This window comes from Phocoena sinus, chromosome 11 (assembly GCF_008692025.1).
Source record: "Phocoena sinus isolate mPhoSin1 chromosome 11, mPhoSin1.pri, whole genome shotgun sequence".
NCBI classification, from domain to species: Eukaryota; Metazoa; Chordata; class Mammalia; order Artiodactyla; family Phocoenidae; genus Phocoena; species Phocoena sinus.
The window spans coordinates 4,490,525-4,515,267 of record NC_045773.1 but is presented as its reverse complement, the minus strand read 5'-3'; the positions used below and the strand labels follow the sequence as shown (position 1 = coordinate 4,515,267).

At 51.8% G+C, this 24,743-nt stretch overlaps 2 protein-coding genes across 5 annotated transcripts in view; one reads left to right on the top strand and one right to left on the bottom strand.

Moving 5' to 3' along the window:
• TMEM40 (transmembrane protein 40) overlaps window positions 1–8,818 on the bottom strand; it is a 42,996-nt gene extending 34,178 nt beyond the window's left edge. The window contains exons 1-3 of one of the 2 annotated variants that reach the window (XM_032650459.1): window positions 8,614–8,818; window positions 8,205–8,525; window positions 2,654–5,547 (exon numbers count right to left, since the gene is read on the bottom strand). In XM_032650459.1, coding sequence (XP_032506350.1) covers window positions 2,654–2,816 — 163 coding nt within the window. In that variant the 5' untranslated portion in view covers window positions 2,817–5,547; window positions 8,205–8,525; window positions 8,614–8,818. Of the gene's footprint in view, window positions 1–2,653; window positions 5,548–8,204; window positions 8,526–8,613 lie in introns of those variants that run through there. The other variant, XM_032650460.1, reaches the window with a different exon arrangement.
• A 108-nt stretch (window positions 8,819–8,926) lies between these two features.
• CAND2 (cullin associated and neddylation dissociated 2 (putative)) overlaps window positions 8,927–24,743 on the top strand; it is a 28,534-nt gene continuing 12,717 nt past the window's right edge. For 2 of the 3 annotated variants that reach the window (XM_032648205.1, XM_032648207.1), the window contains exons 1-8: window positions 8,927–9,052; window positions 14,028–14,171; window positions 17,087–17,241; window positions 17,948–18,071; window positions 20,002–20,267; window positions 21,534–21,639; window positions 21,821–21,963; window positions 23,833–24,125. In XM_032648205.1, the coding sequence (XP_032504096.1) occupies window positions 8,985–9,052; window positions 14,028–14,171; window positions 17,087–17,241; window positions 17,948–18,071; window positions 20,002–20,267; window positions 21,534–21,639; window positions 21,821–21,963; window positions 23,833–24,125 (1,299 nt within the window). In that variant the 5' untranslated portion in view covers window positions 8,927–8,984. Of the gene's footprint in view, window positions 9,053–13,010; window positions 13,127–14,027; window positions 14,172–17,086; window positions 17,242–17,947; window positions 18,072–20,001; window positions 20,268–21,533; window positions 21,640–21,820; window positions 21,964–23,832; window positions 24,126–24,743 lie in introns of all 3 variants that reach the window. The other variant, XM_032648206.1, reaches the window with a different exon arrangement.

The following is a 24,743-nucleotide window of genomic DNA, read 5'->3' as shown; positions in this document are numbered from 1 at the left end:
GAGGTAGCCTCTGGCCTAGATTGGACTCTTTGCCACTCCATATTCTTTGGGAAACAATGGCTGTATCTGATGCAATTTGAGATGGAGTTTAAAATATTCCTAAATCTAGCTTAAGCCTGACTCACCCTGGGCCTCTGGATCTCAGTGGTTTCAACTGTTGGTTCTAAGGAAAACCTCTGCAGCTGAAGGCAGAAGTTGGACCTGGTCATCCTGAAAGTCCTCTGACTCTCAGATGCCAGTGTCTCAATGCCTCTTCTAAAGAACAAGGACTAAAGTTAAATTTTTTTTAAAAAGGGGGGGTGGCGGGGAAAAGGTCAACCCTAGCTCATTCTGACAAATGCAAAATGAGGGTTCAGACTCAATTTAAGTGGCTTTCAAACTTCCTTTTTCTTTTTTTAAGCAGGAAGATCCTTTTAACAAATAAAATTTAAGACGTTCTAGCAGATCAGAATGGACTTCTTTCTAGTTCAAGTGGGGATCTTGGGGCTATTGATGGAAGCACCTGCTCAGCATCACCTTGCAGGCAGCCACTGGACTGCCCACTGAGAACCCAAAGGCTCCAGGGAACCCAGTTTGACAACCACTGGAGGGCAGCAACGCAAACTATCCCTGGAAATCTCTTTTTTTTTTTTTTTTTTGGAAATCTCTTTGAGGGGGACAAATAGGTCCAGAAAATATTCCCTTTGGTTTCTAGGGGAAACTACCTCTGCTTGGCCACATTTTCTTAAAATTAAACTTTTTGAGATAATTATTTGAGATCACCACATGCAGTTTTAAGAAAGAACACAGAGACCCCCATGTACTCTTTCCCAAGCTTCACCCAATGGGAACATCTTGAAAAACTATAGTACAATTTCCCAACCACGATATTGACGCTGATACCATCAAAATACGGAACATTTCCATCACCACAAGGACCCCTCATGCTGCCCTTTTATAGCCACACCCACTTTCCTTCTCACTCCTCCCCTCCCTGATCCCCGGCAACCACTAATCTCTTCTCTATTTCTATAATTTTATTTCAAGAAAGTTATAGAAAAGGAACCATACCGTTTGTAACCTTTTGCTATTGGCTTTTTTCACTCAGTGTTAATTCTCTGTAGATTCATCCAGGTTGTTGTATCAGCAGCCTGTTCCTTCTCATTGCTGAGTAATACTCCATGGTACACAGGTAGGGCCCACCCCACCCAGGGCTGCTGGACCCGGTACAGAGGTTAACAGGGAACCTGGCCTCATCTTGAGGGCCTACTGTGAGCTAGCTTGAGTCCAGCACACAGCGGGAGGTTTTAAGAAGGGGTAGGATGCGTTCCTGTCTCCATGCTCCTTATAGCCCATCCAGGAAGCAAAACATGTGAAGTGCCACAGTTGTGGAATTCAGAGCCAAGTGCATTTCGTGAACACGCTTCTAACAAAGTAATTGCCAACAGACATCTTTGACACGATCTGGGAAACCTGAATATAGACTAAATATTAGATTATTTATGGGTTTTTGTTATTTTTGTTAGGTGTGACGTTGGCACAGCAGTTATGTAAAAATACCATCTGTTGGCATGGCAGGCTGAAGCGATTACTAGTGACAGGACATTGCGTTTGGTATTTGCTTTAAGCACTCCAGCCTCGGGAAAAATGGGGGAGGGGGAGAGAGGAAGCACGACTGACCAACATTGACAGTAGCGGAAGCTGGGTGATTCGTACGTTGGAATTCATTATATTGTTCTTCCTACTTCTGTGTACGTTAGGATATTTCCATTTAAAAAAGGTCTTGGAAATGGCCATCATCAAAAAATCTAGAAACAATAAATGCTGGAGAGGGTGTGGAGAAAAGGGGACACTCTTGCACTGCTGGTGGGAATGTGAATTGGTTCAGCCACTATGGAGAACAGTATGGAGGTTCCTTAAAAAACTACAAATAGAATTACCATATGACCCAGCAATCCCACTACTGGGCATATACCCTGAGAAAACCAAAATTCAAAAAGAGTCATGTACCAAAATGTTCATTGCAGCTCTATTTACAATAGCCCGGAGATGGAAAGAACCTAAGTGCCCATCATCGGACGAATGGATAAAGAAGATGTGGCACATATACACAATGGAATATTACTCAGCCTTAAAAAGAAATGAAATTGAGTTATTTGTAATGAGATGGATAGACCTAGAGTCTGTCATACAGAGTGAAGTAAGTCAGAAAGAAAAAGACAAATACCGTATGCTAACACATATATATGGAATTTAAGGGAAAAAAATGTCATGAAGAACCTAGGGATAAGACAGGAATAGAGGCGCAGACCTACTGGAGAACGGACTTGAGGATATGGGGAGGGGGAAGGGTGAGTTTTGACAGGGCGAGAGAGAGTCATGGACATATACACACTAACAAACGTAGTAAGGTAGATAGCTAGGGGGAAGCAGCCGCAAGGCACAGGGATTTTAGCTCGGGGCTTTGGGACAGCCTGGAGGGGTGGGATGGGGAGAGTGGGAAGGAGGGAGACACAAAAGGGAAGACACATGGGAGCATATGTATATGTATAGCTGATTCACTTTGTTATAAAGCAGAAACTAACACACCATTGTAAAGCAATTATACCCCAATAAAGATGTTAAAAAAAAAAAAAAAAAAAGGTCTTGGAGCATGCTGTGTTACTGGACTTACATTCCACATCTGGAGAGGGGCGGTCTTGTCCTACCATAGTGTCTGGACTGTGGTTTCCATTGCTTTGCTTGAAGCCAGTATTTAGCGACCAGACACCAGGAGACTCCTGGCTGCAACTGCTGTTGTGGAATCTCCCACTTTGGATTGTATCAGCCTTGGTCATCCCATTCTAGTGCTGTCTGGTTTGCAAGTATAGTTCTGCTCTTGAGGAGGTGTCACGAATCTCTGTAAATAAATGTGTGAGTTGTTAACCTTTATGATGAATAGAAAGACTGGAAGGAAGAGAGGGAGGTAGAAAAGAAGAAGGGAGGAAGGAAGTAGGGAGGGAGGGAGATTTTTTAAAAGGCTCTTGCGAGCATCTTGAGATGCAAGACCCAAATGTTTGAAACGGGCTCACCTGTGCTGGAAGGACCCAGAGCCTTCAGCCTGGGAATTCTCCTAAGAGCTCGGGCAGTGACTCACCTGTGAGCGATGTCTGAGCGGACTCAAGCCTGGGCAGATGTCACAGGACGCATCTGTCCTGTAGGCGTGAGGGGCAGACCCAGGGCACCTGATGATGGAGCCTGAGGTTGTGAGTATATAGGCATTCGTGTCTGGAACGCTGGCCCGGTTCTCTGCCTGGAGGATGTACTGCTCCTCAAGGCCTGGCTCACACGTCCCATCCCTCTCCTCTGTGTCCCCACAATCCTTCCCTTGACCATCATACATCAGCATATGTCTCCCCTACAAGGTGTAACGATAATAAAAACAACCAATAGCTACCATTCGCTGCAGGTTTGCCATGTGCCAGGAATTCTGCCAAGAGCTTTGCCTTATTGGGTGGGTGCTATTATTTCCATTTTATAGACGTGGAAACTGAGGCTCAGAGGGACTGAGTCACTTGCCCGAGGCCCCACAGCTAGAGGTGACTCAAATTCAGCTCTGTCTTCTCACTAAGTAGTTGTTCTTAACCACATCCCTGATCAGCTTTCCTCTATACCCCCCTGTGCTTAGCACACGGCCTGGCTCTTTGGTAAGTGCTGACAGGAATACTCACTGCTTGGATCCTTGGCTCCCCCCACAGGCTGGGGGGCTGTCACCCTCTCCCAGCAACCTGCCTGCCTCGTTCACTCCTAAAAGATGTGATAGAACAAGAGTTCAAACTTGTTTGCTTCAAGCCACAAAAATCTTTCTCCATCCCAGAAAGAAGTGGTTTAGTATTATGAATAGCCCTCAAGTGGTTCAGTATTTTAAATAGCTGGGAGACCCCAATTTGAGTGCTGGCTCTAGCTGTGTGACCTCAGCCAAATCACTTAACCTCTCTGAGTCTCAGCTTCTTCATAGGTCAAATGGAGAAATCACCTGCCCCACAGAGACAGCACCTGAGAGTACTAAGCAAGTGTTCCTTTTTTAGTTCTCCAGGAGGAGGCCAAAGGATTCCTTTAGTGCCCCTCTGAGGTGGACTGGCATCTCACAACTTGGAATACCAGGAGATGGGCAGAAGCCCCTGCTGAGGTCCAGACAGAAGAAGTGGGACCCAGAGGGAGCAGCCCAGCCTCTCACACGGCCGAGTGAGATGACTCCTGGGGCAGGGGCTGTTTCTGGGGGGGACGGGAGTGGTTCTGCTGCCTGGGCCTTCTCCTCAGGCAACACCTCAAGCCCTGGCCATGTACGAGTGGGGAGAAGCATTTGCCAATAAATTCCATCTTCAGACCCCTGTGGGGCACCTCCTGGGGGGAGGGTCCAGGAATGAACCAGTCCTGCCCCCCATGCTAGGGGTATAGCGGGCACATGGCCACCAGAATAAAGACTACATTTCCCAGTGCCCTAATACCTATGGGTGGCCAATGGGTTGTAAGTGAAGTATCAGCTTCTGAGAACTTTCCTTAAAACACATCTGGCAAATTGCCCCTTTTCTCTTCTCCTCAATCCAACTAGATGGAACGTCGGTGTGTGACAGGAGTCACAGTAGCAATATTTGACTATAAGATGATCTTGGGCAGTTTAGTTATAGTGAGAGGAGGAATCTAAACAGCAACAGGATAAGTCAGAAAACAAAGAACAATGTCTTCAAAGTGCTGAAAGAAAACATCAACTTAAAATCCTAAATCCACCTAAATATTTAAGAGCAAAGGCTTAATAAAGACAATTGTCAGGCAAAAAACTGACAAAGTTTATCATTCCCAGATTCTTGCTCAAAGAACTTTCCTCATTCCCTAGATGAGGAAAAAAGAAATTGAATATGGAAGTAAAGAATCAAAGAAGGAATTGCTGGGCTTCCCTGGTGGCGCAGTGGTTGAGAGTCCACCTACCGGTGCAGGGGACGCGGGTTCATGCCCCGGTCCGGGAGGATCCCACATGCTGCGGAGCGGCTGGGCCTGTGAGCCATGGCCGCTGAGCCTGCGCGCCCGAAGCCTGTACTCCGCGACAGGAGAGGCCATGGCAGTGAGAGGCCCGCGTACCGCAAAAAAAGAGAAGGAATTGTTAGCAAAGAAATTGGTAAACATAGGTAAATCTAAGTAAGTGCTCTCTAAAATAATAATAAACAACTTGAGATGTATAAACAAAAGGTAGAATCCAAATTCATATTAAACAATAATATATATCAGACTGGAATTATTAGAGTTAAAGCATTTTAAGATCCTCATATTATTCAGGAGGAAGGTAGAGGTATTGATTAACTTACAAATTAAATTAAGTTATAAATGATTTAAATTACAAGTTTAAATTGTTTTTAATAAAAATTTAAATCTAATTTTTAAAAATTAATTTGTTGGGCTTCCCTGGTGGCGCAGTGGTTGAGTCCGCCTGCTGACGTAGGGGACGCGGGTTCGTGCCCCGGTCCGGGAAGATCCCACATGCCACAGAGCGGCTAGGCCCATGAGCCATGGCCGCTGAGCCTGCGCGTCCGGAGCCTGTTTTCCGCAACGGGAGAGGCCACAACGGTGAGAGGCCCGCGTACCGCCAAAAAATAAATAAATAAAATAAATAATCAAGTTGTACTCTTAGGATTTTTGCACTTTGATGTATGTATGGTAGATTTCAATTTAAAAAAATTTTTTAAACCTTTAAAAAAAAAGAATATAAGTGAGGATAAAAGTCGACCAACCATATCAGTAATCACGACGAATATAAATGGAGCAGAGTTGCCACTTCAACAAATTGGACTTAAAATATTTAATCTAGCCATCTCAGCTCGCTGTAGCAAAGGTAAATTATTTTAAACTTCTAATTTTGATACAAATTATCAACTCAAATAAAGTGGCAGAAATAATACATAGAGTCCCATGTACCCTTCACCCAGGTTCTCCCAATGGTGACATCTTATATAACTGTACTACAATATCAAAGCCAGGAAATTGACACTGATACAGTACCATTAACTAGACTATCAGCCTTACTCCATTTTCACCATTTTTTATATGCATTCATTTGTATGCACAGTTTCTATGCATTTTAGCTCATGTATAGATTCATATAACCACCACCATCATCAAGATACAGAGCTGATTCACCACCACAAGGAAATTACTTTGTGCTATAAACCTTTATATTTGTGGACATTTTAATAAATGATGCTGAGGCAACTGGGTAACCATTTGGAAAAAGTAAAATTAGATCCATATCTTCTACCATACAGAAGAATAACATATTTTTTAATTGCATGGCAAAAATCATCATAAAGTCAAAGACAACTGACAAACTGGAATAAAACGTTTGCAAAATATACCATATATAAATATACCACATATAAAGAAGACTTCACGATTGACAGGACTTCCAGTTTTAACACCAACACACAAAGAGCTTGGAAGCCATCATTCCCATCCTTGCAACAAGAAAAGGCTGAACAAACTGAAAATCAACAACTTTTCTTAGACCCAACTGAGAAGTGAGGTCGAAGGGCAAACACCACCCCAAAATTTAAAGAGGCAGGAGAATCTCGAAAGTTACAGCTGAGATCTGCTTCCCTATAGCAAAAGCCACTGGAGCCATAAGCTGGTAGGAACACTTTTATGGCAATTTTGACAAACTGAGGGAGGCTGACTGGGAACTAGCGGGAGAGTGAGAAACTCCTGGGGCCACAGCCTTAAGGGAGCCCCCCACACTTTTGTGGGTTTTACCTCCAGGCACCTCACTAAGTTCTCATAATGAAGAGAGCTCCCCTCTGAGTTCTGAGAAGGGGAGGCAAAGAGTAACCTCTGCGAAATACACCCAGAGTGTTCTCCATAACAAAGACCTACTCTCCAGGAAAAAAGTCTTTACAAATCCTTATCCCACCTGTTTTTGGTGATTATAAATAAAGCTGCTATGAACATTTATGTACAAGTATTAGTGTGAATATATGCTTTCATTTTTCTTGGATAAATACCTGAGTGTAATTGCTGGGTCATATGATAAGCATACTTTATAAGAAACTGCCAAACTGTTTTCTAGAGTGGCTGTGTCATTATTTATTCTATTTCTATAACATACCCAAATCTGTCCACTTCTTCCCACCTTCACCACTACTCCCCTCATGCAGCCCCCATCACACTTGACTGCACGACTGACTGCTCAGCAGTCACAGGGGTCTTTCCAAAACACCAATCATGTCACCTCCTTGCTTAATGCCCTCCAGTGGCTCCCTAGAGATATGACATAAAATCCTAACTAACTCCTCAGCTTGGCCTGAAAGGCTGCAAATGATCTGGTTCCTGCCCACCTCTCTGACCTCACTTCCTCCTATACTTGTTCCCACCTCAGGACCTTTGTACTTGCTGTTCTCTCTGTCTGAGGAGCTCTTCCTGCAAAACTTTGCCCAGCTGCCTCCTTTCCTCTGTTCAGGTCTTAGCCCAAATGTCTCTTCCTCAAAAAAGGCCCTCCCTGAGTAACATGGCTAAAGTTGCCCCTCCACACCCAGGCACTCTCTATGCCCTCACCCTCTTTTGTTTTCTGTATAGCTCTTATTTTCCTTATCTAATCGCTTACTTCCTTAATGCTCACATCCTCCATTAGAATGTATGGTCCCCAAGGGGCAGAGGCTGTGTGTGTCTCGTCCCCTGCTGTGTCCCTACTGTCCAGATATGCACTGTCCACTATGGTAGCCACTAGCTGTAGGTGGCTCTTTAAAGTTAATTAAAAGTAAATAGAAATATGTATTCCATTCCTCAATCATACTAAGTCACATTTAATTTAAGCCACATTTCAAGTGCTCCATAGCCACATGTGACTGATGGCCACCATAATGGACAGGGCAGATGTATAAAATCTCCAACACTGCAGAAAGTTCTGTTGGACAGTGCCACTCTAGAGCCCAGGAACCCATGATAACTGGTACCCAAGAAGTGTGTTATAAAATAAAGATTAATTTTATCCCTATCTTATGGGTGAGAAGAACATAGCTCAGAGAGCTTGTGTCATTACCCCAAGTCCACACAGCCAGGAAGCAGCCTGGCAGAGATTTGAACCCAGGGTTGTCTTGCACATGCGACTCACTTTCCCAAGAGCCAGCAGCCTCCTGGCTGTTTGGAGCAGTTCTGCCACTCTCCTCGTCCTCCTACAGATTCTCCCACCCTGAGCTTGTACCTACCTGGGGAGAAACTGTGCACAGCTTCATTCTGGGTAAGAACTGTTGCCCAGTCTGGGGTCAGTCCTGATTCCATCCCAGATTCACTGGCCATGTGACCTGCAGCAAGTCCCTTTGCCTCTCTGGGCCTCAGCTGTGTAGCTATAAAATGAGGAAACTGGCCGTGATGTCCTGAGGGTTGGAGGTGGCAGGCAGGAGGCCTGGGGCGATAGGGTCCACTCCATATCCTGTCTGGCTTTGGGGTGGACCGCATGCGGAGCAGGGTGGGGGTGGAAGTGCTTTGGTTGGCTTGACCTACAATAGCAGCTCCTGTTCCTTGAATGCCTACAGATGAGAAAGCTGAGGCTTAGAGAGGTCAAGTAACTTGGCTAAGGCCTCACAGCAGCAGAACTGACGGAGGTGGGGTTCGAACCTGAGACTCTCTGTTACCATGCCTGTGTCTCGCGAGCAGGGTTGAGGCCCACAGGAATCATAGAGAGAGGCTGTCCGGTGATAGGTGGTGAGCTTCACGTCTGTGGGAGTGTGCAAGCCGGTGATGGGCCGTCTGCAGGGCTGGCGCCGGGCCGAGACCACAGAGCTACTGGCGGGCCCCTCCCGCCTCCCGCCTCCCGCCTCCCGCCTCCCGCAGCGGCGGCCAAGGCAGAGGCGAGCGCTGCGCCGCGGGGCGGGGCGGGGCGGGGGCGGCTATTTCTGTTAGCTGAGCGCAGCCCGCGTGCGGCGGGGGAGGGGGCCGCGCCGCGCCGCCATATTCCTTCCCGTCGGCGGCCCCGCGGCGCAGACACCATGAGCACCGCCGCCTTCCACATCTCCAGCCTCCTGGAGAAGATGACGTCCAGCGACAAGGACTTCAGGTGCGCCCGCTGCCCGGCCCCCGCCTCTCCGCCCCTCCGCCCCGCCCTGAACCCCCGGCCTTGCCCTCCCGGAGCGCCGGCCCTCCCCCGGGACCCTGCAGACCCCATCTCTGCTCCTCGCAGCGGGCTCCACTCCTGCCCCCGAGACGCCCCCTCCCCGCCTCTGCGCCCGGCGGAAGCTCGGGCTGAGTTCAACGCGGATTGCTTGCCCTGTCCTCTCCGGGACTCCAGCCCAGCTGCGTCTCCCACCGTGCAAACTTCAGCCCCTGCCTGCCGTCCCGCGTCTGAACCGCAGCTTGCCCCTCTACACGCTTCCTCTGCCTCTCCTCTCTCCACTTATGCCCAGCCCGCATCTCTCCCCGCATTTGATGGGCCCTGGCTCTCCTCTTCAACCCTCACTGAAGCCCTCGGCCTCTCCTTGGGGATCCCAGCGCCTGCCTCTTCTTCTCCGCATTGAAACTCGCGCCCCTCCCAGGACTACAAACCCCAGGGCTGACTTTTTCACTCGTACCCTCAGCTCTGCTCTCTTCTCAACATCACCCCGCGCCTCCTCCCCGCACTTCATAGGGGCACCCTTTCCCCGCCTCCCTGGTTTGCTCTGACACCACCTGAGGGAGGGGGCTGGGCTGAGTGGCTTAGCAGACAGAGGTAGGTGATGGTTCTGGTGGGGGCTTATAGGTTTTGTGGGCCACTCCCTTTCTGGCCCAGTCCCCTCTTCCTCAGGGGAGACTGAGGCCCAGAGAGGGAAAAGGACTGGTCCATAATCACACAGCCAGTTCTGTGCTGTAAGGAGTCCTCAGAGAGGATATAGCCCGTTGAACATTCTGTCACTTTACTCGCCCCCCCCCGACCCCCCCGCCATTTTACAGGTAAGGAGAGTGAGGCTCAGAGGCGAGAAGGGCCCAGGTGCAGTCACAAAGCTAGGAAGTGGAGAATCGAGGTGCACAGCCAGGACAGTCTAACACAGAGGATGAGATCTCAGCAAGGCCCCCTGACAGCTAAGGATACCCAGGCCCTGCCCTCCTGGTCTGACCCCTGCCTTCGGCAGTTTATTCCTCAGCACCGCTCAAGAGGCCTTGCTTTAGTAGAGCCTCTGAGCCAGAGTCCTGGGTTCAGATCCTGCCTCCGGCCACTTACTGGTTGTGTGACTGTGGATAAGCTGCTTAACCCCTCTGAGCCTCAGCTTCTGTTTCTGTGAAATGAGGATAATAACAGAACCCACCTAGAGGGTTGGTGTGAAGATGAAATGAGTTAATACATGCGGGATGCTTAGATTAGTGTCTGGCACCAGGTAAGCGCTTAATAGATTGACACTGTTGTGATTTTGGGCACATCAGAAATCTGCCAGTCCCCTCCCCTGTCTGGCCTTTACCTGGAAGTTCTTTGTCTGCCCCGTCATTTCCCCCCTTCACCAGGCTAGCTGCTACTCAGGTGTCACCTCTTTGGGATGCCTCCTGATACCCAGGCAGGGTTAGGCACCTCCCCCGGCCCATATTTCTGCTGCATAACTTTTTAAGCCTGGGAGACCCAGAGCTCCTGGACCTCTGGACTGTGCAGTCTCCTTTTGTGTCCAGAGCATGTTCTGGGTACACAGGCGGTGCTCAGTGAATGTTTTCTGTGTCCCAGGCTCCCTGCTGTCCAGTGTAATCTCATTCAGTCTTCCTGTCTGCCTGGGTGGTAGTGATTGTTCTTCCTGTTCTCCAGAGGCTTAGAGAGGTGAAGTGACTTGCCCAAGGTCACACAGCCCGCCAGTCGCCGAGGGGATTTGCACCACTGTCTAGGCCCTCAGGTCCAGGCTCCAGGAGAGGGAATTGGCCCTGCCAGCTGGAGCCTGAGAAGCGCTTCCAGTCTGCTCTGCCAGCGGCCCTGAGAACACTTAAAACCACCCCAAGCATATGAGGATGATATCTATTTTTAAAGTCCAAATACCAGGGGGCCTGACCAGCTGTCCAGGCACCCATGTGGCCGAGTATTTCAGTTGAGTCGCCTCTAGGGTTTCTCTGGAATGAAACTGAGACTGTGTCCTCTAGCTCCTGGAGGCCGGACGGTGACTGCAAGTGGGGGTCCCAGGCAGGTGGAGGAAGCCTTCGATCCCTGTTGTCCTGGGCCCCCACTCTGTGGGCAGGCGGCTGCTCTACTCCCACTCAGACTTCAACAGTGAAATGGGTAAATTGAGGGGTCTTGCATGAATTCCTACATCATTTATTGAAAACATAGTAGTATTGGTTGAGGAGCCAGGAGACCTGACCGGTGTGCTTCTTTTCCCAACTTGCTGTGTGATACTGGGTGGTTCATGCAACCTCTCTGAGCCTAGCTGCCTACATGCCAAAAGCTGCTTGTCCTATTAAACCTTCCAAAGGTGTTACGAGGTGGGGCAAAGAAAATTCCCATTTTTATAAATGGAAAAATTGAGGCTGAGAGAGGAGTCAGTTGTTCAAGGTCACCCAGGTGATAAGTGTATGGCCAGTATATTTACTTAAAGCCAAACTTCGGTGCCCACACTCTTATCTACCAAATGATACCCTTTCCTGTATATGCCCCCTTTACGGACTGCCACACACATTATACACGCATATGTGAGAGCTGTGTTTGCAGGACTCTGGGGTGTCAGAAGTGCTGGTGAGTATTTCAGAAGGATTAGTTTCTGAGTTTGGATTTCCACACAGCTGGTTGGCTCTGAGCCCTGTTAGGGGCTGGTCCTAACCCTCCTTCCCCTTCTGCCCTTACCCTGCCCCCTCAGGGCCTCTTTGGACCTGTTGTTTGCTGGCCTGGAGTCCCAGAGATGAACTGACAGGCCTCTGTGAGTTCACAGTTCAACAGGGGGGACACTGGTGACCAAGCTTGCAGTGCAGTGTGAGAGATTGCTGTAATGGAGGGGTGCAGAGTATCTGAGAGGGTCCTATCCAGGGGGACCAAGTGTGCTTAGAGATTGTGGGTGGAGGATAGGGCAGGGTGATGAGAGGAGTCTTCCCTGAGACTAGGACATTTGAGCTGGGCCCTTGACAGGTGAATGGGAGTTCAATAGGTGGAGAAGAAAGAGAGAGACAGGAGGCCATCTTGAGCAAAGGAGTCCATCCCTTGGGTTGCCAGGGCTGAGCTGGGTCTCCATGGACTGCAGCAGAAACTCAGCTTCAAGGCCCTGCCTGCCTTCTCTGAACATCCCTTCAGCTGGACAGACTTAGGAGTGCATGTGGCTACCCCTGGCCTTGTCCTGGCTCAGATCCAAACCTCATCCTTCATCTTACCTTGGCTGCTAGTCCTGAGGTGGCCAGGCCCACAGGTGGGCATGGTCAGCCCTGCCACCCACTTCTTGCCTCCAGCCCAGCCTCCTTTCTTCTCTCAGGCTTGAGGCTTATCCCAGCTGTTAAAAATAAACAGCTATGACACCGACAAGTGCCCTCCTGCCTAAGGGGCCCTAGGGGCCACTGTGACATCCAGCAGCAGGTCTGAGCCTGCAGAGATGAGGCTGGAATCCCACTGTGACTGATTTTGCCATAGCAGGCTTGGTGGGGCAGAGGGAGCGGGTTCTTGGTTGACTTGCTCAAGCTAGAAAGCAAGGCTGGTGTGAAGAGGCCTGGTTGGGGAGCAAAAGCTGGACGCTTTCTTTGGGGCCGCCACTCTCTGATGCGGACTTCACAGCATCTCTCCTCTCTGCTGTCAAGTGCCTGCAGGAGCCAGTAAACGGCTGCAGTGGCCTGGGAGAACCTGCTGACCTGGGGAGTGTGCATCTACCTACAGAGGGCAGCCGCCACTGCCTCGAGCCAGTTATAGTCACCAGAGGACTGTTGGCCCCAGCTGTATTCAAATATTATGTTTCAAGAGAATCTGGAGTCTCGCGACTCCAGACTTCTAATTTTTAAATGTCAATAAATAATTCAAATTTTCGAAGAACATTTGCTAGGTGGACACAGCCGAGGGCTGCCAGTTTAAGACTGCTCTCCCCTCCTGATCTTGGCAGGAATGGTGCTCCACGTTGCTACGGCAGCCCCAGCTCTCCGTGACCTTCCAGCTCAGACTCCACTGCAATTTCAAATGCCGGGGACAGGGCATCCGGCCACACGGATCTGCCCAGCTGTGAGTGGGTGGTCCTTGACGCTGATGCCCACCCTGGGTCTGCAAGCTGTGGCTGGGGACTGCTCAGCCATTGCCATCTATGTCTAAGATATGCCTGTTGCCTGTCAACCTGGCCTGGGGCGTTAGTTCTCAGAGTGTGGTCCCCGCCCCTCAGCCTTATCTGGGAACTTGTTAGAAATGCATAATTTGGGGCCCCATCTCAGACTTTCTGATTCAGAAACCCTGGGGCCCAGCAGCGTTTGGCAAGCCCTGCAGGTGATTCTGATGCTGGCTACGGTTTGAGACCCGCTGGTGTGAGGGCAGGGCTGAGTGATTCTTTGAGGTCGGGTGGGCTGGGCGGGGCTAGTCCCCCTCCACCTGTCAGGTAGAGAGGCTTCCTGCTGACACCTGACTCGGTTGCAAGGTTTGTGTTTGACCTTCTAGCCCGAATGAGACGCAAATGACGTGACATTATAATCATGGCGGGACACTTAACTGAGTGCCCACTGTGTGCTAAGCACACCCCATACATTGTCTTCTTTTATCTTCCATACAGCCCCACAAGGCAGGTACCGTTCTCATCCCCACTTTTCAGACAGGTTAAATAAGGCTCAGAGAGGTGAAGTAACTTGCCCAAGTTCACATTTGCATAAATGGCAGAAGCAGGAGCTATGTGCTTTGGAGGTCCTAAGCCTTTAGCTGGGATGCTGTGTGTCTGAGTCTGCCACCTTGGCCCAGTCGGTGTCTCACACACGCGTTGCCTTGTGGTAGCCCAACTGTGCCCACAGCCCAGATAATCTATTGCCCTTGACTTCCCCTGACCCTTTGTATCAAGGTCTGCTTCTGGGGAACTCTGAGGTACTGCCCAAATCACCGGGGCCCAGGAGCTGCTCGGCAATCCTCCTCCGTCCTCCCTGCCCAGGTTCATGGCTACCAGTGACCTGATGTCAGAGCTGCAGAAGGACTCCATCCAGCTGGATGAGGACAGCGAACGCAAGGTGGTAAAGATGCTTCTCAGGCTTCTGGAGGACAAGAACGGGGAGGTGCAGAACCTGGCGGTCAAGTGGTGAGTGTCGACCCTGGTGGTGATGGGAGGGTCCCTGACCCTTTGGGGTACAGCCTCTGAGAGAAGAATTGCTGAGCGTCTGTTGGAGCCCCAGTGGAGCTGGACAGTGACTTGGTGTAGGTTCCCCCAGAAGTACACCCTGTGGCAAGGATTCAGGTATAAGTTTACTAGGAAAGAGATCCCAGGAAACTAGGTAGGGGGGGTGGAGAAGTGAGGCAGGGAAGGAAGAAAAGCAATAAAGCATCAAGCAAGTTTCTCCTGTGGGTGAGTGGAGCTTACCCCTGCTGGGGATCCCTGGCACACAGTGTAGGACATGCACCTTGGAGTGTTCCCACCTGCCAGCTTTCCTTGGTTGAGGGCTGCTCCTGGGGTAGGTGAAGCGTTATGCATTCCTTGGCATCTCCAGCCAGGGAAAGCCCCTCAGCACAGATGCAGGTGTTGGCAGCTGAAAGGTCAGGCTGGCATGCACAGGAGTGGTGGGGGTGAAAGAACGCGGCGGGGGTGGGCGCGTTTGCCATAGGCGTCATGAGGTGTCGTTCTGAGACCTTTGCCAGTTTACCCCCAGAGCTGAAAAAAGCAAGGTGGGGTATGTGCAGGGCATGTGTGTGTGTGACGGGGTAAGCCGGGGACTGAGGAATGGCGGGGGGTCAACAGAATTGGGGCACTGCCTCTCCAACAGTACTCTGTGGGCTGGATCCAGGTGTTCTGGGTGGGTAGTGAATTTCAGCTTGATCCCAAGAGCACAGGAATTCAGTAAAGAGTTTCATGCAGGAACAAGACGTGCTCAGCTTTGTGGTCCGGGAGCATCCCTCTAACGGTGGAATTGAGATCAGGTGGACTGGTTTCCTACTAGCAGAAGCAAAACCCCTTTTTATAACACATGGTCTGAAATACTCTTTTCTTATCACGAAATGAAATTCATGCATAATAGAATCTGCCTTTACACATGATTACAAAACAGTTTATATAATGCCTTAAACCGGAGCATAAAGGACAAATAGGAGGAACGCTGTTGATGGTAAAATAGTATGTGTTTCACTGTGTAAGTGCTCAGGCACGTTGACGGTAGACGTGTCATGAAATCGTGAGAAGCCTGCACCTGAGGTAGGCTCGCCAAGGCAGGAAGCAGGTGGAGACAGGTGTAGACGTTGGGGACTCAGCACAGGCAGCATTGATCTTACGAGATTTTCTGAAATGGTGACCGTGTCCCGGTAAAGTTTCCCAGGACAATAAAGTACAGTCTTCCTTCGAGTTACCTGATAACTACATTTTGGGAAATTTTAGAGTATATTAAAATATTAATATTTTAATATATTAAAATAGTGCAGAAAAGTACTTTGTGTTTATATGTAAAATGAAATTAGGTTTTTGACTCAGATTATACAAAGGCTTTCTACCTGTGTGAATGCCCAGTGGGATGTTAGAAACTCCAGCAGGACATGGAACATGGTTTTGCAATATTGTCTTTCTATCATCCCCGACCTCCCCAACCCAAACCCCCCCTCCCCCATCCCCTCAATAAAAGGCAGACGTGCCGTCTCATTAGTTGTGATGAACATAACTAATAGAAGCCCCCCCCCCAGTAAATATCCAAAACGCCCCTCAGGGCAGAATCACCCCTACTGAGAACCAGTGCTATAGAAGGTAGAGTGGAAAGACCTGTGATTACCTAGAGGAAGAGGTCAAGAGTTTGCAAAGTGGTGTGCATTGCGGCCACCTGGGACCCTTGTTTAAACTGTGTGCTCCCCACCCAGGGATTCTAATTCAGGAGTGGGCTGGGGTGGGCAGGTGAGGATGTAGCGCCCGGGAATCTGCATTCTAATGCACACTGTCATCTGAGAACCACTCTTAGGTCAGAGGTTCTCAGCCTTGACTGCATGTTAGAATCACCTGGGGAATTAAAAAAAAAATCCCCAGCTCCAGGCCACACCTGAAGCCAACTAACTGAGACACTCTGGGGCTGGCACCTGGGTAACCATTTCTTAAAAGGCCCCAGGTGATGGCAATGCCCATTGAAGGCTGAGAAGCAGTGTGGTGCAGTTTTTAAACGTTCACGTGCGTTCGAATCGCCTGGGGGTCCGGTAGCTGTCGGGTAGGACCTGACCTGCTGCATCTCTGCGTCTCCAGGTAGTGCTGATCTGTGACCGCACTTGGAGAAGCAAGCCTCTAAGGCAGGTTCTCAAAGTGTGGTCCCTGGACCGTCAGCATCTACTGCGAACTTGCTAGAAATGTAAATTCTCAAGCCCCACCTAGAACCCTTAAGTCTGAAAAGCTGGGGTGGGGCCCAACAATCTGTGTTGTATGTGTTTTTTTTTTTTTGGTTACGTTGGGTCTTCATTGCTTCATGTGGGCTTTTTTTCCTAGCTGTGGCGAGCAGGGGCTACTCTTCGTTTGCAGCGCATGAGCTTCTCATTGCAGTAGCTTCTCGTTGTGGAGCGCGGGCTCAGTAGTTGTGGCGCATGGGCTTAGTTGCTCTGCGGCATGTGGGATTTTCCCAGACCAGGGCTCAAACCCGTGTCCCCTGCATTGGCAGGTGGATTCTTAACCATTGTGCCACCAGGGAAGTCCCACAATCTGTTTTAACAAGTCCTGTAGGGGATTCTGATACACGGGCAAGTTTGAGAACCCTACTCTTGGGCATTCCTTGGTTTCCAGCTGAGGTTGCCGGGTTCGATGGTTTGGCCATATACTGAGATGTAAAACCCAAGAGGAGATGCAGGTTTGGGAGGTGCCAGGAATGATGTTGGCATACCCAGACGGTACCTTTCTTTCTGGCAAAATAGGAAGTCCCCTGTTGATCTGGGGCCTTTTCCTCAGCACATGTGGCCCCACAGACATGAGGGGATATAAGGGGCAGCCCGACTCGAGCTGAGCCTGGGCTTTTGGACCTCCTCCCTCCCTCCCTCCATACTCAGCCTGGGTCCTCTGGTGGGCAAAGTGAAGGAGTACCAGGTGGAGACCATCGTGGATGCCCTCTGTGCCAACATGCGGTCAGACAAGGAGCAGCTCCGAGACATCGCTGGCATCGGCCTCAAGACCGTCCTGTCGGAGCTCCCCCCTGCAGCCACAGGTACTCAGGTCTTAGGGACTCGGTGCTATTGCTATTTGTCCTAGTTTATGATTGAAGAAGCTGAGGCTCAGTGAGGTGAAAGGACTTACCCAAGGTCAGCCAGCTAATAAGTGGCAGAGAATTCAGACCCAGATCTGTTAAACTTCATGGCTCTGTTTCAGGGATGCTTTTAGCTGCAAGTAGCGAAGTCTAACTAATGGCAGCTTGAAGAAGTAGGGGATTACTTTTCTCACATAACTCTGAAGGGATCAGCCACTCCATTTTTACAGCCATTCAGAAGCTCATTTAGGACAGGGCTGAAGTCTCTACGCATGTCTCTTGCCCTTTATAAGAAAAGCACATGTTTCCCTAGAAGACTTTGACCTGTATCTCAATGGCCAGAACATGGTCACCTGGCCTCTCCAAGCAGCAAAGGAGTCTAGGAAAGAAGTGCTTAACTTTTCCCACCTCCCCATTGGAAGGCAAAGGGCAAAGGGGTCAGGTGTGGGGTGAGCCAGCCAGCAGGTCCACCCTCGGTTCTTTAGCTCCCCGGCTGTCTCCTTTAGTTTGGTCTGACTCTGCGTCAAACCTTGGACCACGCCACCCCTGGCTTCCCTGGTCAGCAGGATTTGAGGGATGTGGGCTCAGGAACACAACCAGAGCAAAGGCCGACCACAGGTGGAGGCCAGCCCTGGGCCTCACCGCACCCACCTTGTGCTCTGTGCAGGCTCTGGCCTGGCCGCCAGTGTGTGCCGGAAGATCACAGGCCAGCTCACCAGTGCCATCGCCCAGCAGGAGGACGTGGCTGTGCAGCTGGAAGCCCTGGACATCCTCTCTGACATGCTGAGCAGGTGCGGGAGGCCACCCTGGGCAAGGAGGACAGGGGGACAGGGAGGGTCTCAAATTCACAGAGCCAGCACTTACTGTACGCCAGTCCCTGTGCTAGGGCTCTTTAATCGTACCAGCAGTGTCCCAGGAGAACTCATTTGTCACCATTTTCTGGGCTCTGAGAGGTGATGTGGCCTGTCTGCAGGCACAGTCAATAAATGGCAGAACCTAGGTGTTGAATTCAGGTCTCTCCATAGCTGGAGCCCACGTGTGTTCATCCTCTCCGTCGGCCCTTCTTTCTCTTTTTCTTCTTCTCTTGGATTAGTATAGCTGGGCCTTGGTTTTAAATTGCACTACACATTTTTAAAGTATTCATTCATTCAGCCTCTCAAGATTTGAGCACCTACTGGAAAAATGTCAGGTGCTGGACTAGTTCTGGGAATATGGAGTTGGCTGGGTCTTGGCGGCCCCTAAGGAAAAGCTCACAGGCACATAAACCTGTGAATGGAGTAAGAACAACAATACGGCTAAGAGCAGGGCCTGCAGGAGCTCAGAGGAGGAGCCCTTAACCCAGCTGGGGGGTGGGGAATCTTCCTAGAGAGGGTCCAGCCAGCTGAGCCTTCAAGGGTGGGCAGGACTTGGCCAGGCGTGGGTGAGCATAAGGGGGACCCCGTATGGGGGACCTGCCTTCGGCCCAGAGGGCAAAGACCAGAGAGACATGAGGTCCTGGGGGTTGTGCAAGGCAGTCATGGGGTGTCATGAGGAGGGGCTGGTGTGGAGAGATAAGGGCTGGGAGGGTGGGGCAGTTGACTGAAGATTCTACTGAAAGTGTGAGGGGCTCATGGAGGGGTTCTCGGCAGGCATGAGGAATGCCCTGGGTGTATTTGTGTGTTTTAGACTGATCTTTCTATGTGCAGAGTGCACGGAAGATGGGAGGGGCTTGAATGGGCAGGGAAACTGCTTAGAAGGCTTCTGCAGGCAGGTGAATTCAGGTTGTATTTAGGAGGTGGACTCCACAGTGCTTGGAGTGGATGAGAGGCAAAGACTCAAGGCTGACACCCAGGGGTCTGGCTTTCCTAACTGTGGGCACAGACACAGGGCCACTGCCGTGTAGGTGCACTCCAGGAGCAGTGTCGGGGTGGGCGTGATGGTTTCCGTTTGGAACATGTTGAATTTGAGGTGCCTGGGAGGTACCCACTCAACCGAAAACTCCATAGGGCAGGACTGAGGGCCAGAGTCCGTCTTGCTCTCCCGAGTTTCCAGCCCAGGCCCTGTCACACAGTAGGTGAACACATAAATAAATGAAACCCAGGAGAGAGGTCTGGGCTGGACAGAGAGATATGGGAGGGTGAGGTCAATGTGTTGGTGTAGAGGGAGAGAAGAAAAGGTTTCAGGACACATGGGACAGGAAAAGCACAGGCCTGGTTTGAAGGTGGGAAAGAAGCTGCTGCAGGGGGCTGCGTTCTATCTGTGCAGAAACCATTCTCTGGTGTTCCCTCTTGCCTTGAGCCCGGAGCTCAGCTTATCTAAAGGGCATTGGGGAGCCACTGAAGGAGTTAGGCAGAGGCACACTTATTTATTTATTTACTTATTTGCGGTACGCGGGCCTCTCACTGTTGTGGCCTCTCCCGCTGCGGAGCACAGGCTCCGGATGCGCAGGCTCAGCGGCCATGGCTCACGGGCCCAGCCGCTCCGCGGCATGTGGGATCTTCCCGGACCGGGGCACGAACCCGTGTCCCCTGCATTGGCAGGTGGACTCTAAACCACTGCGCCACCAGGGAAGCCTGAGGCCCACTTTAGATCACTCTGGCCTCAGTGATGGGGAGGGTGAGGGTCCTTGGGTTGTCATAATGGGGGAGGCGGCCAGGCACCCATGGGGAGAGGGGCAGTGCCTGGCCCAGGCTGCCCGCCGGGGGGGGCCTCGCACGACACCCCTTCCTTCCGGCTCCCCAGGCTGGGCGCCCCGCTGGGCGCCTTCCACGCCAGCCTCCTGCAGTGTCTGCTTCCGCAGCTGAGCAGTCCGCGCCTGGCCGTGCGCAAGCGGGCCGTTGGGGCGCTCGGCCATCTGGCGGCCGCCTGCAGCACCGACCTCTTCGTCGAGCTTGCGGACCACCTGCTGGACCGGCTGCCCGGCCCACGCGCGCCCGCGAGCCCCGCGGCGATCCGCACCCTGATCCAGTGCCTGGGCAGCGTTGGCCGCCAGGCAGGCCACCGGCTCGGTAAGGGGGCGGGGCCCCACGTGAGGGGGCGGGGCCGACTACGGGGATCCCGGGAGAGGGGCGGGACCTGGGCTGAGGGGGTGGGGCCCGGGTGAGCAGCTTCTGGTTAGGGGGCGTGGTTGAGGTGGGGAGGGTCGGTGGCGGTGCTGAAGCGCCTGAAGAGGAAGAGGGCTCGAGAGGCAGCCAGGTGGGCCCTGAGCTCAACCTGCTTCTGAGCCCTACCCAGAGGCTCGCGAGGGTAATTATAAGTCATGCCTCCAAAGGGATGATGTATGTACAATAAACCGCACTACTTAAAGTGTACAATTCAGTGTGTTTTGACCTTTTCACGCACTTGTGAAACTACCACCGCAATCAAGATGCACAACATTTCCATCACCCCCAAAAGTTTCCTTGTGCCTCTTTGTAGTCCATCCACCCTCTGCCCCACCCTAGGCAACCACTGACCTGCTTTCTGTCACCAGAGATGAGTTTTGTAGAAATGGAATCCTGCAATCAGTTTTGAATTTATTCTCAAACACCTTGGAGTTAGTTCGGGCTAGAACAGGGCAGTGTAAGTAGAGTGGCCACGGTCTGCCCTCCCTCCCCTCTGGCTCGCTCACTGCAGGGGACCTTAAAAGCACACATGGAGGCCCCAGCCTGCAGTCCGTACTCTGTCCACATCCCCCCAAACAGCAGCCACCCTCGGGAGCATGGACCTGGCCAAGAGAACTGCACAGGACCGGACAGGGTTCAGGGTGGGGAAGGGTACGGCTGGAGAGGAGCTAGGGCAGAATCCGTATAAAGCCCCGGGGGCAGTGGGGGGGGCCCCTCTTGCCTGGTTTGTAAGGGCAGTGCCTGCCTCCCCACTTTCCTTGCCCAGGTCTACAACCTAGCGCAGGAAATAAGGCAAGAACATGAGTGATAGTTTCAACAACAGATGCTACTTACTGAGTGCCTGCTTCGTGCCAGGACCTGGGTGGAGATCTTTATCTGAATCTTACCGTTAACCTTGACAAACTCTCTGGCTGGTAGGCATTGTTATCCCTACTGTGAGGATGAGTGGTCTGAGGTTAAAGAATGTTGCGATGTGCCCAAGGTCCCATAGCTTATAGGGTGCTGAGTCAGGGCTAGAACCCACATCTGCTTGACTTTGAAGCCTCTGATTAACATTGCAGTGGCCAGGACTGCAGGTGCAGGTACAGGCTGAATGCTGTGGGCTGGGGGAGCCCTGGAGATGGTCTGGCCTCACCTTGCCTTGCCTCAGTGACCCACTTGGCCCTGCAGGGACCCATCTGGACCGACTGGTGCCCCTGGTGGAGGAGTTCTGCAACTTGGATGATGATGAGCTTCGGGAGTCCTGCCTCCAGGCATTCGAGGCCTTCCTGAGGAAGTAGGTGCAACAGGGGTGCTGGAAAACGGGGGCCCTGGGGTTTCTTTGAGAAGTTGGTGGGGATGGTGTGGGGGCAGGATGCTGGCCTCAGAGCAGTCAGGTCTCAGGACTCACCACTGGGCCCCATCCCCAACCCTGTCTTGCCTGGGTCCAGCAGAGCCTCCCGCATCCCACCCCACAGGTGCCCCAAGGAGATGGGCCCCCACGTGCCCAGCGTGACCAGCCTCTGCCTCCAGTACATAAAGCACGACCCCAACTATAACTATGACAGTGACGAGGAAGAGGAGCAGATGGAGACAGAGGACAGTGAGTTCAGTGAGCAGGGTGAGTGGCCAACTTGTCCTTGGGCTGGTGGGTGGAAATGGGTGCAGCCTTCCCGGGAATCCCCCAGCCAAAGACAGGGGCCACATCTGGTGCCCCCATCCTGATCCCAGCTCTTCCTCAGGCTCCAGCCCTGCCCTTGGAAATCTGGATCCTCTGTGGTACCGACACTCTCTGATTGCACAGATCACAAGATAGTAGTAATTGCTGTTGTTTATTGAACATCTCCTGATGTCCTCTATGCTATTTTCTTTTTAAATATTTATTTGTTTTTTTTGGGCTGTGTCAGGTCTTAGTTGCGACACGTGGAATCTTTCATTGTGGCGCTCGGGCTTCTCTCTAGTTGTGGCGCGCGGGCTTAGTTGCCCCACGGCATGTGGGATCTTAGTTCCCCGACCAGGGATCGAATCCACGTCCCCCACTTTGGAATGTGGATTCTTAACCACTGGACTAGCAGGGAGGTCCCCTGAGTACTCTCTTACTTCATGTTCCTTATAATGACCCTGGGAAACCAGATATTTATTATCATCCCCATATTTCAGACAAGGAGATTGAGACTTAATGAGAAGAGATTTGCCTGAGATAACACAGCTAGGAAGTGTCGTAGCTGGGACTTGGAGCCATGTTTGCCAGACTCCCCCACCTCGTGCTGCCATCTCTGTACCCTTTTAGTTACGGCTTCCAAGAGCCATTGCTTTAACCCAGCAGAGTGAAGCTCTAGGGGTGGAATGATTGGCACTGACAGGGAGAGATACCTGGATGGGGGATGGACTCAATGGCTTCTTTGCTTCTGTGCCTGTGGGTCTGTCTGTCACTCAGAGGGAAGGCCCTGGGCCCTGGAGGCATTGATGGAGGTGAAGGCCTTAGGTCCTGATGGGTACTCAGAGCGAGATGCAGTGGTAGGAGATGAGATTGGACAGGCATTTTGGGCTCAAATGCCCGGCCAAGGAGATTGGGCATTTTCTTGTTAGTAACAGGGAGCTCTGGATGTTTCTTCATGGGTGACATAGGGTGGAGATAACAAGGGTCCATCAGAGGGGACACATCTGCTAAGCTGACAAGACACATCTGGGGGACCATCCATCTGGCCCACTGTGGCTTGTCCAGATGCAGTGCTCTGAGAGTCTGAGTTCTCTGCAGGGCAGCGTGGGTAGGAATATGCTGGCCTTTGAGCCTGTGCCTGGGGGTGTCCCTAGGGAGGACCGTCCCCCTCTGAGCCTCATGTGTGTCTCCCAGATGTATGAGTTGGCTTTGTGGGCCTCATTCATCTCTGCTGTTTCTAGCTGTGTGTCCTCAGGAGAGTCTTCGTCCTCTCTGAGCCTTATATGTATCATCTATAAAAGGGGGCTCAAGACACCTTCATTCCTGAGGCATGGTGAAGACTTGAGCTCTGATCTCTTGGGGGAGCTTGGAGAGTGGAGATACACACAAACACAGCTTTTCCTTAATTGTTAGTCCTGCTTGGAAGCTGGAATCAGGACTCTGTCTGGGGCAGGGGAGCTATCACCTTTCCCTTCTGAAATCCCAGTAAATGAAACATCACGCAGCCAGTCCTGAAACCAAAGGTTGGGTCTTGTGCCCCAAATGGATTCCCTAAATCCTCACTGGAAGCTTGGGAGTCAGTTTTTCCCTGGTGTAGTCAATACAACCAAGAGTCTGGAGGCAGCGGGAGGACCCTGGCCTACCTCCAGCTGGTTCCCTGCTTGACGCCACCCCTAGCACAGGGCGGGTGTTCATTAACGGGTAGTGACCATGGAAAGGTGAGGCCCCGGCGGAGCCCTCCTCACTGCCCCCTCACTTCTGACCCTTCCATCCTGGGAGACCGCCCTGGGTGGTGCGCAGGGCTCCATGGGTGTCTGGTTCCCGCCCCAGAGAGCGAGGACGAGTACAGCGACGATGATGACATGAGCTGGAAGGTGCGCCGGGCAGCGGCCAAGTGCCTGGCGGCCCTGATCAGCTCTCGGCCCGACCTGCTGACCAACTTCCACTGCACCCTGGCGCCCGTGCTCATCCGCCGCTTCAGGGAACGCGAGGAGAACGTCAAGGCGGACGTGTTCGGGGCTTACATTGTGCTGCTGCGGCAGACGCGGCCCCCGAAGGGATGGCTGGAGGCTGTGGAGGAGCCCACCCAGTCATGCAGCAGCCTCCAGATGCTGCGAGGACAGGTGTGCCTGCCCGCCCTCCCCCTGCCCCTCCCTCCTGCTCACCACCCTTCGCTCTTCCATCCCCCCACCCTCCCACCGCCCCCCATCTCTCCACCCACTGGATTGTGCGTACCGAACACCTGCTGTGTGCCCGGCCCTGTGTATGAAGTGGCGGGGCACAACAGGGGGCAAGACAGATGAAGTCCCTGCCCCTGGACCACACAGTCTCGGGCAGATAGCCAACAGCACGAGGAGGGTTCCAGGCCACAGCAAGGGGGTTCAGTTTTATTCTAAGAGGGTAGATGCCACGGGAGGGGAATTATGGGATCCCACTCACATTTGAAAAGGCTCACGCTGGCTGCTGTGTGGGGAATGGATTGTAACGGGCTGGAGGCCGCTGCAGCTGTGCAGGTGAAAGGGCTTGGTGCCTTGGGCAGGGGACAGGGGGACAGGTGGGCGGACTTGAGAGATAGTTTTGGGGTTTGCAGATGGATGTGAAAGGCAAGAGGCAGGGAGGTGTCATGTGAGTTCGGGGCTCTGGCTAAAAATAGTGCAGTCCCTGACATGGTGGAGGGTGGAGCGGGGGCATGTCTAGAGTTCTGTTCTGGACATTTATGTTCGAAGCCCTCGTTGGATGCC